At 36.4% G+C, this 19,777-nt stretch overlaps 1 protein-coding gene across 4 annotated transcripts; it reads right to left on the reverse strand.

Annotated features, from left to right (window-relative positions):
* Positions 1-599: 599 nt before the first annotated feature.
* Positions 600-19,550, reverse strand: RNF170 (ring finger protein 170). 4 transcript variants are annotated; one of them, XM_010177402.2, is made up of 8 exons: positions 19,444-19,550; positions 19,147-19,206; positions 12,504-12,647; positions 7,720-7,795; positions 6,283-6,394; positions 5,133-5,206; positions 3,099-3,203; positions 1,055-1,324 (listed from the first exon to the last, which is right to left on the reverse strand). In XM_010177402.2, the coding sequence occupies exons 3-8, from the start codon at positions 12,638-12,640 to the stop codon at positions 1,055-1,057; spliced, it is 774 nt and encodes a 257-aa protein (XP_010175704.1). In that variant the 5' UTR covers positions 12,641-12,647; positions 19,147-19,206; positions 19,444-19,550. The 4 variants fall into 4 exon arrangements, with proteins under 4 accessions (XP_010175705.1, XP_028943152.1, XP_010175706.1 ...); XM_010177403.1 differs by lacking the exon at positions 19,444-19,550 and having other exon boundaries at positions 600-1,324; positions 6,283-6,391; positions 19,147-19,199; XM_029087319.1 differs by lacking the exons at positions 19,147-19,206; positions 19,444-19,550 and adding an exon at positions 15,652-15,686 and having other exon boundaries at positions 600-1,324; positions 6,283-6,391.
* Between the last annotated feature and the right edge of the window lie 227 nt (positions 19,551-19,777).

The following is a 19,777-nucleotide window of genomic DNA, read 5'->3' on the forward strand; positions in this document are numbered from 1 at the left end:
ATGTAGAATATCCTTGACTTTTCTAGTGGCATTCATTTTTTAAAATGAAAATATTTTCAAATTACTTCTGTAGTTATAATAGCCTATATTCAAATTCAACATGAAAAAAAAAATCAACTTTAAGAATAATTAATACCCTGGTATTTTTGAAAACATTTCCAGGATTTTTTTGTGGTCCCTTATCACAGATCTTTTCAGGGTAATTCAGAATCCCCTCTACCTACATCCAAATCAACCAACCACCCAAACAGGAAAATCTCAACTGAAAATCAAAACGTCCCAATATCTAAGTTGTTTAATACTTGTATTGCAGAATGCACATTTAGTTAAAGTTCTGTAGTTTAAACATTCAGTCCTGACTTCTTTTCTTCAACCACTATTTTCTCTATCTAGATCAGATACTGTGTGTATATCCCCAAATATAAAAATAAAATTCTATGAATTGTATGCAACCATACATAGTGCAGTTCAAGCAATACTGAGGTGTTCTCCTTGTTTCTGCAATGCATGTGGACAACAGCAAACTGCGGGGTGATGACTGTAATGTGGTCCTTGGGCTTCTTCTTCCACAGAGACACACAAAGCTACTTTTGTTTTAAAACTCTAGGCTAAACCAGGGAGACATTAAATAATTTAACTGTGGTAACTGTACTGTCAAGAATTTCTGAATTTCCTTATACATGTCTAGATTACCCAAACAGATTTTTTGTTAGAAGTCCTTCCTTTACTAGAACTCCTTTTTCAAAAACCACACACCAAAAAGCTGTTTCCTGCTTTGATTAGATACAGCTGCTCATCAGGTAGGAGTAGATGAAGGTAGCTTATTACATTATATAACTAACCTCATCCTTATGAAGCTTATGTAATACACAAATTAAAGATTCCAGTTAAGCATCACCACATACTAACCCTTCATATTTGTATAAGATGACCAGCTATTAAATTGTTACTAGTGCAACTGTACACAGGCATCTTGCTTTACCATACTTATGTTATAGTTCTCTTCTTAAAACATTCCACAACCACCTCTGCATTTGGGTAATTTTTGTCCATTTCATCTATTCAGCCGCTGTGTTACCACTTCCCGGTACATGATAGAGATATATATCAGCAGAAGAAAAATTACAAAGAAATCATCTAAGAACCCCAAAATTCCAAAGAGGGCTTCAGGAAGAAAATCCAGAGGTGAAGCCAGGTAGAGTAAGGCTCCAAGCAAGCAGAGGAATATTCTGATGCGAAACATCCAGAAGAGGCCCCCAACAGAAAACATCTCCCTGAAAGCATGCCGTAATAATGTGGGCAGATCCATAATTCTTTCCATAATCTATGAAGAAAGAAACCAAGAGTCAATATTTTGCTTTAGCAACAGGCCCATGCTAAATGGGTCTTTTTCTTAGGCTGGTTTCTATTACTACATTACAGCTTTGGAATCTGTTAGTTTATAAGAATTGAAACAAAAATCAGTAAGACAAGACTTTCTGGATTTAGTTTTGCTGGGTAAAAAGTCACATTTAGAATATATATGTTTTCAAGAAATAGTAAAACTGTGTTATTCTATACTGTAAACTCACTACAAAATACATTGGCATCTATTAAAAAGGAAGAGCAGTGACTACTAGAGCAAAACAAATGACTGAGAAAGTGTGAAACAGCAAACAGGTTAACTGGAGTGAAATATTGATCAGAATGGAAGACAACTAGGGATTGTGAAAAAAACCCAATATGTAAAGTAGGATAGGCTGCAGTTCTTCAGAAACGCAACAGTCCCCAGCCTGGCATATGACCAGTGATTCACATAAGTTTCCAAAGGATGGATCAAGCTTCAAAGTAAACCAAAGAACCTTGAAATGAATCCATCCCTGGCTCCTTTCCATTTTTCTACTAGGATCCTGTCATCTCAGTGAGGGACTGCTCAATCGAAAATAGTCAGATTTTTGTTGTGAGGCATAGGGTGAGGTGAACTTTGAAATTTTTTTTATACTGGTTCCTTTTCTACTGACACAGTTTCTACACAGAGCCATGACATTAAAATGAGTTATTGCCAAGGCTGAAAAAGGTCTCTAGAAAGTAGTTTTGTATGTGGTTGAGGCAATACACTGTGTATAAACCAAAGACAATTTATCTAGTCTGATCAGGGCTTTAAACCAAAGACAATTTATCTAGTCTGATCAGGGCTTTAATGCAGACTTCTGGCATGACCTCTGACACATTACTGGGGACTAGACACAGAGCCCATAGAGAGGTCCAATGGAGCCTGAAAGGTAGTTTTAACTTATTCTGGTTCAGAAGTATAACTGTTTTGTCATTTACAATATGAAAAAAAAAATTCCTGTCTCACACTTCTTCTGTCTCTTTGGAGTATAAAATCTTGTTGCTATATCCAAACAAAATGAACAGATGAAGACAAGCAGGGAAATTCCTAGTATGCATGCATGTGCTTTTCACCTTGTAAATCAGAACATGCACATCGAAGACAAGCTCACAAGGCTGACTTTCTAAAGTTCATAGAAAGTCAACCATCTCTCTTAGCTATTTATAAAAAAAAAAAAAAATCTTGTTTTTTTCATTCAAAGAGCAGAATAAAGACTGCAATACACTCTAGGAGGAAAATAAAAAAATCAAGACAGCATATAGCTTAAAATCTGAGGAAGAAAGGCACAGAGTAGAACTTCAGATTCTTGTAATCAATGTAAAGACATCAATCAGGTAAATATTCTTCCCTGCACGTCATGTATTTCATTAAGTGTTTTCACTGGATAATTATTAATCCTTTCAAATTAATGAGTCATAATTTTAAAAGAACTTAAAATATGAATAGGGAACTCAATGCTCATTAGCAGTCCTCACTCTCAACAAAAACGCAAAGTTTCCATATATTTCCACAAATTGCAAATAGATATTTTCAAGGTTGTAGGTTTGCCCTAACTATATAAACATGAATTTCCTAAGGAAATATTGCATAGTCCCTAAGCATCATGAAGAGAAAATTCATAACCCAGGGGAAAAGAAAAGGAGGAAAAAAGAAACCAAAACAAAAAAACCTGCTGTTAATCTTGCCTAAAATAACTGACTTCCACCCAAATATACCCCAAACTTACAGATCTGGGCTGTCCCGAGAATCTCCGATTGTAGTCATTAACATCTTGAAATACTTGGGTTGCATCCTGCTGATCTTCACCAAAGAGTGGTAAAAACAATGTTACCTAGGCACATCAGGGAGATTTTGTTACATGTGCAACTGTCTTTTAAATACAGGCATTGTGAACTATAAATGAAAACAGCAATCTTCAGTTAACTACATAGAACAAACTTTGTTTTAGTTGAATATTTAGGAACAAAATAAAATGAAAACTACTAAGATGGATACTGCTGCTAAGTTTTAACAAATTAATTGCTTACAACTCTTTACAGAGTGTTATTTTTTAAAAAAAGATTGTTAAAAACAAGCATAAGAACTCTCCTTCACAGAGAGGCTTACAAATTTTTCTAAACATCTAGATGTTTCAGAAGTGGGACAGATGATTTGGAGAAGAAAGTTGATTTACCAAATTAATCTAGTTTTGTTTCTTAAACTGAAAAGCAAACAAAGCAACCAATGAGGCCATTCTTATTCCATCTTTAGAATGGCCTCGCATTTCAGCAAACAAGCAGCAAAACTTTTCAATGTGGACGTTCACACCAAAACCAAGAAGAATAACATAGAATAATAAGTTAACAGAAAAAGATATTAACCTTCAGCTCTCCTGTAAGCACAGAGAACTCTGCTGTGCTCTTGGGTTAACTTTCATGCAAACATAGAAAAATATGTAAGATCATATTCACATATATCTTATACTATTTTTCTGTACAGGAGTTTCTGAAAACTTAAGACTTTTATTTGGAAGTGATGATCAGGTATAAAATGCAGACTACCATAGGAAACAGAAAATGCATAGCACTTTAAATTATTACAGTCTTCAAAAGCTCCCTCTGTACCTGGCCACTAAATACATATCTGTGCAGCAGTCACATTTAGCAAATGACAGCACAAGCAGATCTACATTCAACTTCTAGCCCTGCCACAAACCTTCTGAATGACTCACGTTGTTAGTGTGTACATACTTCCATTCCTCACTTATAAATCAGACCTTACTTTTCTTATTTCACAGGGTGAGAAAGAATGCATAATCATGCAAGCAGTTCTACCCAATTTACCTGTTACTCAGAGGAAGGCAGAAGAATATCTATGTAAGGAGAGACACTAAAAAAAAAACCAAAAACTTATTTTCCCCTTTTTCCTCTTCCTCACTTTTATTTTTTGAGTCTCTTTCCTCACTGGCTACACTCCAAACTTATTAATTCTTCCTCTAGTCATACCTATTTTTCTTTCATTCCTCTGTCTTCTTACAGTCATCTGTCCTGCTGATACACACAATCAAAGCATGATATACTGTATGGACAAGGGCATGAAGCATGTTACATAATTCATCAGAAGTTACTACCGTTAAAATAAAGATGTACTTTTGTTAGAACATACACTATAAGACTCAGAGATCCTCAGTGTTAATAAGTTGCAGGGACATATTTCAAACTGACAATGTAAGTAAGTTTCGTAGGAATTAAGTTAATGCTTGCTCTATAAAGCTCAAATTAATAATACATACAAACTAAAAATAGGGACAAAGTAAGAAACTGACATGGATAGGTTTTTTTTGGCAGGGAAAGAAGGGAGTGGGTACTTCTCAGAAACCACTAGTATAATGCCTACTGGCAGTCTTCCACAACAGCCAGGTCTTTCAGATGCCAGTTCTGGCAAAGAAGTTATATAACATCCTGAACAGAAAGCATGGAAGAATCATAACAGTTAAGATCTTACAATTTTCTGTTTTCACATACTCCTTTACAGAAAAATGGCTGAGTTATCAGTGCTGTTCACTTAAAAGTTCCAGGAACAATCTGTATTTTTTGAGCCATTTGGCAAAGCAAAAAGTTCACAAAAACTTTATGTCCACCATCTACATCTCACATATCCATATTCTTTCAGCTTCTCAGACTTCTGTCAGTCTTGCTACTGCAGTTCACATGTAAGTGCTTTTTTCGTAAGCTGTACTAGATACCCAAACTACCAGGTCTGTGGTTACTTAAAATATTACCGTTTGTCTGCAGATTGGACAACGGATGGCACCAAGCCATGAGCCGTATCTCCAGTAGGCAATAATGCAGGAACCTGATGAACATAAGTTACAGACATTTAAACTTCTGAGTTGCAACACCCACTGCATGAAATATGTTACACACCAAGCAAAACAACAGAAGTGTATAAGCAGTTAGGTTAAACCTATATTTTCTGGTGTAATTTTGTATACAGCATTCACTGAGGATTCCAAGAACCAATGTGTTCAAAGCCAATGCTACTAATGAGAAAAACTGTGAATAGATTCAACTGCATGATTAATTTTAAAGTATTTTTTCCTGAAAAGACAAAAAACTTCTTAATAATTAAGTGAAGAAGCAAATAATTGAAATTTTTACCAGTCTAAAATTCAGTAGTCATAAAAATGTCAAGATATGTAAAATTCATCCTAAAAACCTGGCTCTATTATCAGAGTTCCAACAGGTGAAGGAATACATAAAAATCTGAGTACTTTAACTGTTTTCCAAATTTGCATTTTTTTTTTTTTTTAATGCCTAGGCATAGTATGCACTATATACACCATAAAACTAGATTAATGCAGTGAAAGAATCCTACTGGAAACTTGAAGGGGAGGAAGCAAAATGCTACATAGGGCTTTTACACATAAATTGGAATAGTTGGGCCTCAAAAAAAAGAAGGCAAACACTTTACGCATTGTGAACTTAAGTCTTAATTCTTCAGGACTTCCTGAAAAAAAAACCCAACATGCTGAGATAAAGATAATACCAAGCAGAAATTTCTACTCTTTCTAAGCCAGTTTTTTTTAATGGTACATTTCCAAGTGTTATTCAACCTCTTCAGATTTTTACTAACTGGAAAGAAACTATACTCTGTCCTTGACATTTTTAAATTAACAGCAGTTTCAATCCTGATAGCACAGAAAAAAATGCAGCATACTCTCAAAGTAACTGTTTATTTCCAGATGTATTTTCTCAACAATTTATATAGAAATTATTTCTGATGCAGACTAGAAGATAAACAGTTAAAAATCAAACAAAGCCTTGCATTAGGATGACTGTACTAGTGCCAAAACTTGGTATTTCTGTTCTGGTTTATTTTCATATTTCTATTCTGGTTTTATCTTTGGGGCTTGGGGTTTTCTTGCTCACCACAGAAGAGATGTCCACAGTTTGTTTCTATAGGAAATGTAGCCTGTTGCAAACAGACTGGACAGGACATATCTGTATAGAAGCGATGTCTATCACCAGCAGAAGCATCCTGCTGGAACAGAAGAGAAATACAAAGGGTTAGAGATACTATGTTTACATAAGTCTATTGAGTTAAAAAAAAAATAAAAAATCCAGTGTTCATTTACTAGAAGTCAAATGCAAAACTATGTGAAATGAAAGAGAAATACATTTAAATTAAAAAATCAAGCATACTTAAATGCAAAAACTGATTCACTAAACAAGTTCTTCTTCTGACAAGTCCATTATTTTCCCTTCATCTGTTACATAGGTATGCGCTTCAATCTAGTTAAAGACAGCAAAGAAAGAACCTCTTTGGTCCTTCACATTAAGCTAGGTTAGACATGCTGACACACGAACAACTACCAGGATCTAGACTGTTACTTCATTATCCTAAGTAGCCCTGGCCAGAGCCAGGTAACTGAACTGCATTGCTTACCCACTGCAGTATTTAGTGTTCCAAAGCCCAAGCACAGACATCAGCTTGTGTATGTCACTGCCACAAAATGGTTTTTATTCCCATTTTGCCATATTTATCTTCCACATAAATATGCACTGTAGTTAAAAATCTGTTACTCTTTCAAGAAGTATTATGATGAAAGACCCTCCTCAACACTCTCCCAAAAGTATGGCTTTTCACGCTACACCTGGGACTCAGCAATTTCCAGTAGCGTGGTGTAGACTCTCCAATCCTCTCCTCTTCATGACAGAACCGGGTGCCATCACAGAACCACAGAATGGTTTGGATTGGAAGGACCTTTAAAGATCATGTAGTCCAACTCCACTGCCATGGGCAGGGACATCTGTCACTAGACCAGGTTGCCCAGAGCCCTGTCCAGCCCGACCTTGAACACTTCCAGGGATGGGGCATCCACAACTTCTCTGGTCACCTTTTTCAGTTCAAAACCGTTGCCATTTGTCCTGTCACTAAAGGCTTTGGTAAAAAGTTTTCTCTGTCAGTCTTTGTTGCCTGGTTCTCACTGCTGTGCCATTGTTCGGCTACACAGTTTATCAGCTGAAACATCTAACCCCTGTCCTGTGGCAGCAAGCTGTACTGCAGATTTCCTTTCCTTTACCACTAAGTTCCCAGGAACATTGCAGGAAGCACACAGCATAATCTAGCACACTCCACCTTGTGGCAAAAAACTTATTTGAAAAAAGAACAAGTACTTAATTTTAGTTACTTAACTTATCCATTAAAAAAGGCTACGTTATCTCATTACTTGATAAATTTCAAGAATGCCTCTGTACAGTAAGTAAGCTTCCATGATTTTCAAGACCAGCTTCTTCCAGAACCTCAGAGAAGTCTACACTACCCCAAACCAGATAGGTGAATGATGCCAACACTTAGCACAGCACCTGCTCAGTTTGAAGCTGCTGACGAAGAGCTCGCACTAGCTCTTGATTTTCTGGGTGTATGTTCTGATGTTCATTTCTGTGAAAGGAAATATAAGCAACAATAAAAACTGAACACTGTGACCCAACACTGAAAAATAACTGATTAAAAAAAAGAAACTTGAACAAAGGGCAAAAAAATAATTCTTTCCTGCTCTAAAGGATTTTAAAGGAAGTACACAAACAATTAATGAAACAGGACATTTTTTCTAGATTCTAAAGTTAATCTGGACACTTAAAGCTGTACAGCAGCGCGATTTTTCAGAGAGATTCCATAATCATGAAATCATGTTAAAACTAGATTTTCATCTGAAACAGAATTAAGCCATTAGCCTGGAAAAAATCAAGTTGTTTGAAAGCTTTTATATTCATCATGCATAAATATTTTTAATTTTTGTCTCCACTGCTAGCTTTTGTGTTGTTGGTCTACTAATAAACTCATTTTTTTTCACTCACTACCTAAGTTATAGAGCTGAAAAATCCCAATTATTTCAATTTTATCTCCTACATAAAAGATTAAGACATAACATTTGCATAAGAAGGGGTAGGTAAACTCTTAGTTTTAGAATTTTGAATTTATATAGCTATCAGCAGACTAGATATAAAAAGAAATCACTAGTTTTAAATCATTCTTTAAAAAGAAAGACACCACAGGCAAGAAAACTACAGGTTAGAGATGCCAAGGGGAATCGTAGTGAAGGAACTCACTGAAGAAAGGAGGTTGGATATATTACAAGTTTGAAATTCAAAAGCACAATGGGAACAGAATTGGAATTAAAAATTACGCTGGCAACATTAAGAGGTGTGGAGTTACAATAAATATGAGTCAATAGCATCGTACTAAAACCTGCATTTTTATGCTGTAATTATTCTTACGGATTTCACCAGTGATACATTCTGCTCAGTACTGTTGATGTCTCATCTGGATTCTGTTTTCAATTTTGGGCTAAATGCATAAAAACATGTAGAGAAGTTGGAGGAAGTTCAGAAGAGAATAAGAACTACTGCCCACATTTTTTAAACATTAGAGAAAAAGTGGAGAAATGTCAGTTCATATAGAAGACTGTTCATGGAGAGAAAAGGGGACAGTATAAGGCTTTAATTCTATAAATACGAGTAATTAATTCCCACAATTATCTAAGGTTGGTGCAAAAACATTTCTAACCACTAAGTGTGCAAAATCAGAAAAGGTCACCTTAGGGTACAGTCTATCTTTGACTAAAAGTTAAATTGAAAACAGGCTGCAATGCTCCCAGGGGTGATCTGGGCAAGTTGATCCTCTGTCAGAGCTGAATTTTTAGGACATTTTCTGGTTGCAGTGCTATTTACGTAATTTCCTCAGTAGCTCTAGGAGCTTCTGCAGTATTTTCCTTCACGTGGGCAATCATAATACTGCATTACTGCTATCTTTAACGTTTTGTCTCCTCCACTCTTTTTTCAAAAAGGAACAGACAAACCTCATATTTTTCATACTAATAATTACACAGTCTTTTGTAAAAAGTAAACATATTTAACACTAATGTGGGTGGATATATATGAACGTTATATGATGAGAAGTTTACATTAAAGCCCTTCTTGCCCACCCTGGGTCTCCACGAGTCAGATTTTGTGGATGTTGTGTGTTTTGCGTGTTATAATCTATAACAGTATTTTCTGGTTTAAATGCTACAAATGAGCTTATTTTGCACCTTCAGTTTGCCAGAACTTTGATATATATTGAAATTCAATTCAAATCATGTACAAGTGGAAGGTGTGAATTACAAGCCAATTTATTCTGATTCCTTCATGAACAACTAATTGCAAGTTTGCAGCTAAAGCATTATCCAGTGAAAAGCTATACTAAGCAAAGAAGACTTAAGTGCTCAAATTTAAAAAGTAGACATGGTGAAGTTACCTGGGCGATATCTGCATATCATCCTTATTCAAATACTTCATTTATTTGACTTTACTCTGGTATCACATACAATGTGGAATATATGAGAGTATTTGTAGAGCTGCAGAGGTACAATATGCACAATATATGTCATTATGCATAAGATGCTGATGTAGCGGAACACTGTGAGATGTCCAGGAGGGGACAGGCAGAGCTCAAGACATACCCAATTTATAACTTTTGTCATGTAATTAGAGTGAGAAAATAAATGAAATAAATGAAAAACAATATGGTGCTATGTATTAAAGGCATTATCAAACACTAGCCAGAAAGAAATAAAGTTAGATGTGTAGTCTTTTAATTTGACCATTTCTGAGTGCTAGCACTACATAACTTGACATGGAAAGATTGTATTATGTATCACAAAGGGCCCCACCAAACTACCATTACCAGAAGGACAAAGGCTGCCTACTCATTCACTGTGCAGTCTCACACAGGGAAAGTGAGGGACAGTACTTACGGGGACTGGTGTATCACTGTGCAATGATGGCCATTGTTAATTTCCAAGGATTAAGGTCTCATTTCTGCTGAAAATACTGACTTGATCTTATAATCAAATCATATGATAGGATTAAAAAAATGAGAGAAAACGTAAACCTGCATATTCATAAACATGGGCTAGGTAAGTCATCTGGGACAAATAGGGAATCTCTGCTATAACACACTTGAGGGTCAGGCTCCCTTTAATTTGTTGGACAAACTAAATTTTCACAGTCTCATTTGTAATGTGACAACCTACTCACAATTTTGAAAGACGATGGAAAAAGTCTGGCTGCATTTTATCAAAATTTATAGCTCCGAGACATACAGGCTTTGCAAAAGTATTTCACAGTGACTGAACTAAACATCTGCAACTTGGCATATATGGTAATTACTGCTATTAAGTTTCTCCACCAAAAGCACAGAGACCTTCTACTCATGCCCTGATGTAATGCTTCACTGAGTCCTCCCTGCTGGAAACAAGTACAGTAACCATATCCCTTCACAGTTCTTTCCATATTGCACTTCTGCCCCCTAAAATCTACTGCGACATATGTGCCTTGCTGCCTACTTTCCCTTTCTATTCAGTTCCCGCAATCTTATTCACCACCCTAAGCTTTCTTTCACGTATTCTTACCCAGGACCTGTTCCTACCCAACTTCGGTATGGAACATGTTGCATACAGAAATATGGGTGGCAAAGAGACTGGGGCAATGGACACAGTATAAGAACATACAGATCACTGTATTGCCTAAGACAACTAGAAAAGAAAATACTCCTTTTCTCCCCAACTCCCCCTTCGGTGCTATATAAATAAGAAATGCTATACTTTTTTACTGTACAGATTTTCTACTATACTGTGCAGATTTTGATGGAGACAATACAAAGGAGGTAGAGGAAAAATGCTACTGAATACAATTTCAGAAGGTACCAGAAGGCACAGTGGAGAGCTAAAAGGATGCTGATAGGACTTTCAGTAGCAGTCATGCAATGCAGAAGTAAACAAGCTTCAAAACAAGTATGGAAGCTTTGTGTCTGAATTTTTTTGCCTCTCCAGAAAATAAACCATCAGGGCATGTAACAGGACCCGCAGACAAGCTTTTTACTGAGCTGCATTACACTGCAGAGGCAGTTAGTAAATAGCCCTTTTCTCCCTCCCCAACTAAGCCCTCATCACTGATGTACCACCTTCCTGAACTCCAGTCTTGAGTGACCTCCTGCTACGCTTGCGCACTGCTGACCCTTGTTCCACTCACTTTTTTTTCATGTTCCTAACTTACTTCCTTTTATAAAGTTCAAAAATAAAATGTTTACTTTTAAACTAAACATTTAAAATTCAACACACAAATGCTAAAAATGTCAATATAAAGGGTAGAGAAAGCATAAGAGCACAGGGGGAAAAGAGGCACTCATCTCAATAACTGAAACAGCCTTGGAAAGAAAAGCAAGGTGAAATGTATATGTTTCTCTTAGATTCCTTTGCTATCTCCTGGTCCTGAACAGCAGCACTGCCTTGCAGTAGTGCAACCAAGCTTTCCCACTTCTGGTTTCTTTCGTACCTTGCTCTCCAATACTGCCTACCCCACTAATACTTCTCATATGCACAGATCTTCCCCAGTAAATTCCATAATGCCAATGTGTCACTAAAATTGAGTTCTCTTAGCTGTTTAAAATCTTGTATGTTCAGAAGTCTACAGAGATCCACAACCCCCCCCTCCCAATCTGAAGCTCAGACTTATTTTCCAAAACATTTAGGCTAAGATATTTGTCAGATTGCAAGGAAAAACTCTGAAATGAAAAATAAGCCTTGATTACTTACTAACATTTTGCTTTATGGAAGCATATTAAAGTCCATTGTTTTCCAGCATATTCGTTTACAAACAAATCAGTCAATTTATTCAGGTTTGGGTTTTTTTTGTTTGTTTGTTTTTGCAGGAGACTGCAACTAGAACATACATGGAAGACTATATCCTATCTTAATTGTGGAGCCATTATTGAGAAATCTGTACTTTGTAACCGAATTATGACACACCAGCCATATGGACTCTGAAGTCAGCCATTTTCAATTTTACAGAATGATGAACATTATTCAGTTTGATCATCTGAAGATAAGGAAGAGTTAAAATTTACTTTTGAGAAATGCATAATTTCATTCTAACTATGAATTAAATTATGAAACTCTCCCAAACAATTAATTAGAATAAGTGATCAAACAATAATTTCCTTAATGTCACAAAATCACAGTTGTTTTGGATACCAATGCAAAAATTTGTTGAGAAAGTTAGAATTTTACAAATGCAGGTATGTAGATTACTTCCTGTCAACATATTCTCACCTTAAAAGCGTATATACCAGAGCAGCAATGAAAGTGAAACTGAGCACAACTGCCACCAGTACCTGGTCACTTATTCCTTCTATAACTGAATCATTATCTAGCTTCAAACTCTGAACTTCTGCTTGGTGACTGGCCATCACAGCCCTAAAATGTAAAAAGAAATATATACATATACATACATATATATATTAAAACATACACGCACATACATACATTTTAAACAGTTAAAAATAATACGTATACACATCTATTAATACACACAATACATTCCTGATGCAACAGATTAGTAATTGCTGGGAGAAAATATGATAAAAGAAGGAACAGACGCATTTTTACCAGACACTGAACTTGCTGCAGAGGACTGCAAAACATTTGTCTTGCACAGCAGCAAACAACTCTTAAATGACTGTGTTATGATCTAAACATTTTTCTAAAAAACATGAGTCAGGTACTTTACCTGGGAATCTTTACCAGACAAATTGCCTAGGAACAGGTCATTGACAATCTCGACATATTCTAAGGACAGTTCATTTAAAAAAGTGTAACGACTCTGCGTTATCAAGAATTTTAGCTACTATAGAACACATCATTGCTGCTAGGCTGGGACAACTTAATTTTTAGAAACCTAATTTTCACCACTTATGTGAAGAAAAAGACAAGGACACTTGAGGCTTAGTTGTTTTTAGAGTGTCAAATGCCCATCTGGATACACAGGAATCACCTAATGTACTTTATATTTTATCTGTCATTACTATGCATTACCATCCTTCAGCTGGAAACATGGGAAAAACTGGAAAGAGAAAGAGTATTATGAGGCTTCCCCAGTTAGACTCATTGTGTTTTATATTCATTTCATATACGCAACAATCAGAATGACTTGCCAATGCCAACATATATTACCCTACAGCGTTAACCTACAGTTAGATACAAGCAAAATAAAATCGTTTCCAACACACTGATAAATCACTCCTGTTGCAGTTAGGAAGTGAAATGAACTACAGCTGTGAATATTATGAAAGGAGAGTGAAGTGAACTCTGGCAAATGACCAAAAGAGTCATATTGAAGCTGTGTCCATGCACAAAGTATTTTTCATCCAGAGCTGACATAAAATCTCAGCATCAGTTCCTGAGGTCAGGTAAGACTAGTATCATTTACCTTACTTCCTAGTCCAGTGTGCATGCCTTAAGCTTGCAAACTTCCATCAGTGTTTCTTTCTACTTCACAGCTCGTGTGCCATGTTTTAATTTGAACCTTGCTGTCTAGCAAACATCACAGACGCTGCCTGGCCCAGAATTAATTGCAAAACTGAAATGGAATAAAAGTCTTTGGTATTTTAGTGCATACCTATAATGACTACCCTGGCAAGGTTTCAACATGCCAGTCTACTGCTAACATAAAAGTGTAATCTTTTCCATAAGATGGGTACTCTCACCCTCCAGATCTCCTCTTGTATGAGTTGGGGAGCTTTTTCCAAGCTTCCTTACATTTGTGGGAGCTGCCCTCTGTAGCAGCACTGCAAGAGAAGCTGGTATATTCCAACATTACTGTAAAAAAAAGGTAAGTGGTATAATTAAGTACCATAAGAGCAGAGAAAACTCACACAGAATGAAGGGTTGATTCCTTTAACTGTTGTTGTATTTTTGGGCTTCCACTGTGAAAAATAAAATTAAATAATGAAACATATATGAAGTGAAAAGATAAGCTGTCCTAAGTGTCCCAACCTGAACTGAGACTAACGTTTCTGTAACTACAGTAATAATTTTTGCTAATTACAGCTTTCCACAAGCAACTATGTCATAGTCTAACTACTGAAATGTTGATTAATATTTGGAAAGAGTAACTTTTCCCAAAGGTGGAACACCAGTGACTCATCAAGAGCCATGTTTAAAGTAGTTCAATATCGACACAGGTTTCATATATACTAATGAACAAAAGACCAGGTCTTGATGGAAAGGTCTTACATAGGAACAAGAGCCTATACAAGCAGTTATAGTATTTCTCTGTGTAGCTAGTTACACAATTATATTGCTATAGTCAAAGCCATGAGGCTAAGGTGTTATGAAGGTTTTCGGAGCAGCAGTTCCTTGGTGCTGAGGATCTGGACTGAGAGGTGTTCTGTGATGCCTCCCCAGCTCAACATCACCAACCTGAGTACTTTATTTCTTTGCCTATCCAATCCTGAATAAACATCTCTCTCTTACAACGTATCATTCTGGGATGCTCATTTTTCACAACTGTTTCTCAGGCAGCCTGCTTGTATCTTCAACTCCTATGTTTTCTCTCCTTAAGTACCACCATCAGTCCACTAATTTTTACTGTGTCACAGTGTCGTTTCTCAGTACAAAACCAGAAGTAAAAGGCAAGGAACTGGTATGTGATGATTTCTCCATTGCCCTGAACCAGCTATATTAGAATAGACCAACATCCTAATAACAACCACATCCCATTGTTACACGCTTGTTTTCACAAAGACACACTGTGGCAGAGACATACAGATGCTTTAACTGCACCTTTGGAAGGCAAGTGTTTCTCACACTGACACCCGAAAGGCCTCCTGTGTCACTGCTTGCTTGGTGCATTCTGAAACCAACACATGAACAAACATCATACAAAGTTAACTCGGTTTCCCTGAACAGCCATAAATCATCCACTCTAGAGCACTCTCTCTCTCTCTCTGCATGGTCCTTGCAACAATGCTCTCAGTCCTTACTTGCCTACCATTAATAGCACTCACTACATCTGCTTGCCTTCATTTCTGCTCATGCACACTTCTTGAAATATGAAACTGTGGTTAGCAGCACAAGATGAATAAGAAATACACAGATCCTCACCTTCTCTTCCTTCCCACACGTAATGACAGTTACTTGTATCTACTTCACCCCTTCACTTACCACATACGACTTTCCCAACAACCATTTTCACACAAATGTAGTGTCCAAAAAAAAATTCCTGCACAGTCTTTCTGGCTACATAAAAAGCTACTCCCTCAAACACTTTGTCTTCATGTATGTATCAATACTGCCAAGATTTAAAGAGGGGGAAGTGGAATCTTTGCCTTAGTCTCTCTCTCAGTTGCTTCTATTACTAAATTCTAGAGAAGATGGGCTACCAATGCTTAAGGCTCATGTTGTTCATGTTTTAACTTACTTGCTGCTTCTAGACAGCAAGTAAGTGCAGAGCATCTTCCCCTCATTGCCTCTAGCACTTTTTCTGAACCAGACCATTGCACAGGAGGGCTGACAGGACTTGCATAGACTAGGAACTACAAACAGAAGGGTTTCACTTCAAAAGATTAATACATACTTTCTCAGAATAGTTATTCAAGCCTCAGCAGAGACAGTAACAATCCCCTCCTACACTTATCTCTGGATTAGCATGTAAAAAAAGCAAGAGCTACAGGGAGAACATTGCTAAAATAAATTATTTGAAAATTGTCTGAATGAAGGAGGAAAGAGTTTTCTGATTTCAAGTCCATTTTGAACATTTTTCAAACAAAATATCTAGAACTCCAAGCTTGCAGTTCATGTTTCTTCAGGTGCAACCACAACAGCCTATGAACACATCTGCAGTGGTTTGAATGTGTAATAGACTAGCTAACAGTCCTAAAATAGCTGCTAAGGAATCTTGCCTCCCAGTGCATGTGGTTTAGCAGCAGTGCTCTTTCAGTTGTACAATTAATAAGCAGGCTATAGCAGACTTAATTCTTAAGTTATGTAATTAAGACCCTTCAGTCTTCAGAGACAACCAGCACTGATGAGGACTAAGTGCAAATCAGAGAAGACTTCTAGAACAAGACTTTATCACAGACACCTAATCTCTACTAAAATAATAACTGGCAATATTTGATATCATTTAACAGCATCTTGATGTGATTTGTATTAAAGTCAACCTCTTTAGGTTGATCCATTACATTTGTCTGGTTATGCAAAAATAACAGTATTTCATCAACCTTTTCATCATATAATCCTTTTCAGATCAGCATTCTACATCACAGGCTCTTCAGACACTAATTTTAAAGCTGTTCTTTCTTCTCGTGTAGATTTATGTTACTCTTTGCTTGTTTTTATAATTACAAAGAAGGTTTGATTTTTTTTTAATGCTGTGTCTCTATTTTTTTAAAACAAGAAATTAATTCCTGTCTACATTGGCTCTCTGAGAAAAGTACCAAATTAATAGAATGACTTCATGAAAAAAAAGGCAGCAATTGAAGATAGATTAAATTTTGAGAATTGATTTTTGGTTATACTTCCAGTTTAATTTAATCACATCTTCAAACTACTGGCACTCGTTTGAAGTAAAACAATATGACTGTGCAGTGAGGGGAAAAAAGATAAGGACTTATTCCTCTGTTCTGCTTGGGCTAGCTAAGTTACAGCTTGACCTCGCAGCACAGTACTTAGACTGGGATCAGGTTTATCTGCATTAGGATTCTTGATGGCTACAGAATGTGAACAACTTCAGACTGAACTGTCCAAAAAATGCTTGGAAATAGAAAGGAATGGAATTTATCGTTTCTAAAACCACACAGTTTTGGTTTGTAAAAACAGTCACAGACTAACTATCTGAACACAAAACCACCTTGTTTATTCTCAGTTTTTCTGAGAGTGATCACTGACAGAAAGCAACACTAACTCACATTTCAAATGAGAACCTAGAGGCCTTAAAAGTTACATTTCTCCCTCTACAGTTAAGTATGAACAATGCATGCAGGTTTATGCCAAAAAAAAAAAAAAAGAGAGAACTATAACAAGCAAAACTGCAATTACAATGTGTTTTATTCTTGGAAACTCATACAGATCACACTGGAATGTGAGGGCATGAGGAGATACACTAGTGTGGATGTATTATTTCTTCATTTTTCAGATTTTAAAAGTATTATGAAGACTTTCAATGTTCGACGTACAGCACAGCTATCACAATACCCCATGCCATGATTCATAGAGAAATGAAAACAAATCCAGTGTTTGCCATGATATATTAAACAATTGTTGCCAGCTATCCAAAGTCAGAATATCCCCATGGCTTTCTGAGGGATTTGAACTTTTCCGAGTTTATCACAGAAATACCATATGCTAATATACTCTCAAAAACACAGAGATTTTTTAGGACCCAGTACAGTAAAAAAGAAGCAAGAGGCTCTCTTCACATCTGAAAAGTAAACAATGAGATAACACAAGCAATACTGCTATGGATACAAATTAGTAACCAAGAGCAACACTTAAGTGACTTGAGAACATGCTACAATTTGCTCATCATCTGATAGATATGGTGGATAACAATGTGTCTTTTCATGGATGGGCTGGGAGTGAACTGCAGGAGAAAAATAAAGTTGGGGTTTTTGTTTGTTTGTTTGTTGTACTTCATTTTTATTTTGGATATTCTCTTCTTGATGCAGTACTGGCAACCATTTTCAAAATTTTATTCCATGGTAAAAAGAACAACAACAAAAACCCCCAATTTTATTTGTATCAAGAGGTTTCTAATAAGACTGACCCGTTTTAGATAACAGAAACCAACTTTCCAGAATTTAAGCATACTAAAATGGAGCGTATTTATTCTGTAACTCACCCCCTGCAAACATATTATCTTATATTGACATAGCTCAGGCATGAATTTAGTGTTTTTCTTTCATTTAAAAGAAAAACAGAAACAAATTCTCAAAGTAAAGACAAATTCTTAAATGTGGGGCAATAATCAAGACCTCTCTCATCAGAAGTTATCCAATTACTTTCTGCTTCAGGGTAGGAGCAGGTCACTGTCTGTGGTTGAGAAGTGGACTTACTGAATGGATCTCACCCAGCACACCGGATCCTACAGTTATTTTTACTCTCCCTCATGAGGAGCTCAAAGGTATGCCAAGACTACATTCACAGAAAGCGTTAACAACAGCAGGCATTAAGCATGCATTGTGAACAGTAAATGAATACACAGCATTGAAGATTCTTTCATGAGTTTATCAGCCTAAATCCTTAACCAGCTAAACCCTGAGCTGATATATTTTATCTAGGTACTTCAGCGTTCTAAAGTTGGACTTTGAAATAGTGGTGAAGGTGTATGTAACATTACAAAACAGAAATAAGGGAAATGATGCATAGTGTACTCAGAAAAAGTGGTTTTGAGGAAATAAGATTAATTAGTTTTTCATTTCTGTGAGCAGAGTCTTACTTGAATAAAGCACACACGATAATCTCTAGTATTAAGTGTCAACATATGTTTTAAAAATCAGCAGGAGACCACTCAAAGAGCACATTTACTAAGAGAAATTTTTAAAAAATCAAATATAATAAAATAAAAATTGACAAGATACATTCTGTGAGGACTTGGGAATATCTTATTAGTATTTCATGCAGTCTATTAACACAGCATTATTATGAGTTAGCAGCAACTTTAGAAACACAAATCAGCTCAGCTGGTACAGCAGAATTATAGCCAAACTCAGCTGTATCATACTCAGTTATCTCTCTGCCATAAACCCCCTTTGCTTTCAGGACTATGATGACTACACTTATATGCATGTATGGTCTTTGCAAAAGACGAAGTAAAAACCCCGATGAGTCTTGCCAAAACAGGGGAGAGGGCAATTTCAGTAGGCAAATATTTTTGTTCCATATACCTTAAGAACTGACCAACTGAGGTACTTGCCTGGTAAAGCACGTTTCTGCAAGGTCTGAGGTCAGTGGTCTTTGAGGCACATTTTTCCCAAGAGAAAAAAGAAAGTAGGTATTCTACTTTTGCTGGTGGAATTATGTTTTCCAAATTAAAAATACTACAGATGCAAACTCCAGATGCAGTTCTGTACGGGAAAATAATCCAAAGTTAATACATTGTTCTACTGGGAAAACAAGTCTCCAATCATTTTTCTAATGAGCCTGAAACCACGCTTTTTGCTTCAAGCTGGTGGCTTGAAGCAAAAAGACAAATTCAGTGGTCTGTATAGCATTACTATTTGGAATATCTGTCTGGACGACTCAAGACCTGTGTAAAGCAATCCCCAACAAAGACTTCCACTGCTTTATAAGGCTGAAACAAACTGAAAGGTAGAGAGACCTAAAAAAAACCCAAAAAACCCCACCAAAAACAGAGGATGGAACTGAATTCATATGCAGATAAGAACATGAGAAAGAGCCTGACAATGCCTTCAGTTTGGATATCTGACTTTTCTGATCAGACAGAAAAAGAAAGGAAATTATGTTTACCAAAATATGGTAATATTCCAGCTAAGAATGAAAAAGCTTTAAATCTCTTTTAAGAAAAGTGCCCAAGAACTCTTTGT

This window comes from Antrostomus carolinensis, unplaced genomic scaffold, assembly GCF_000700745.2.
Source record: "Antrostomus carolinensis isolate BGI_N321 unplaced genomic scaffold, ASM70074v2 scaffold19521, whole genome shotgun sequence".
Lineage (NCBI taxonomy): Eukaryota > Metazoa > Chordata > Aves > Caprimulgiformes > Caprimulgidae > Antrostomus > Antrostomus carolinensis.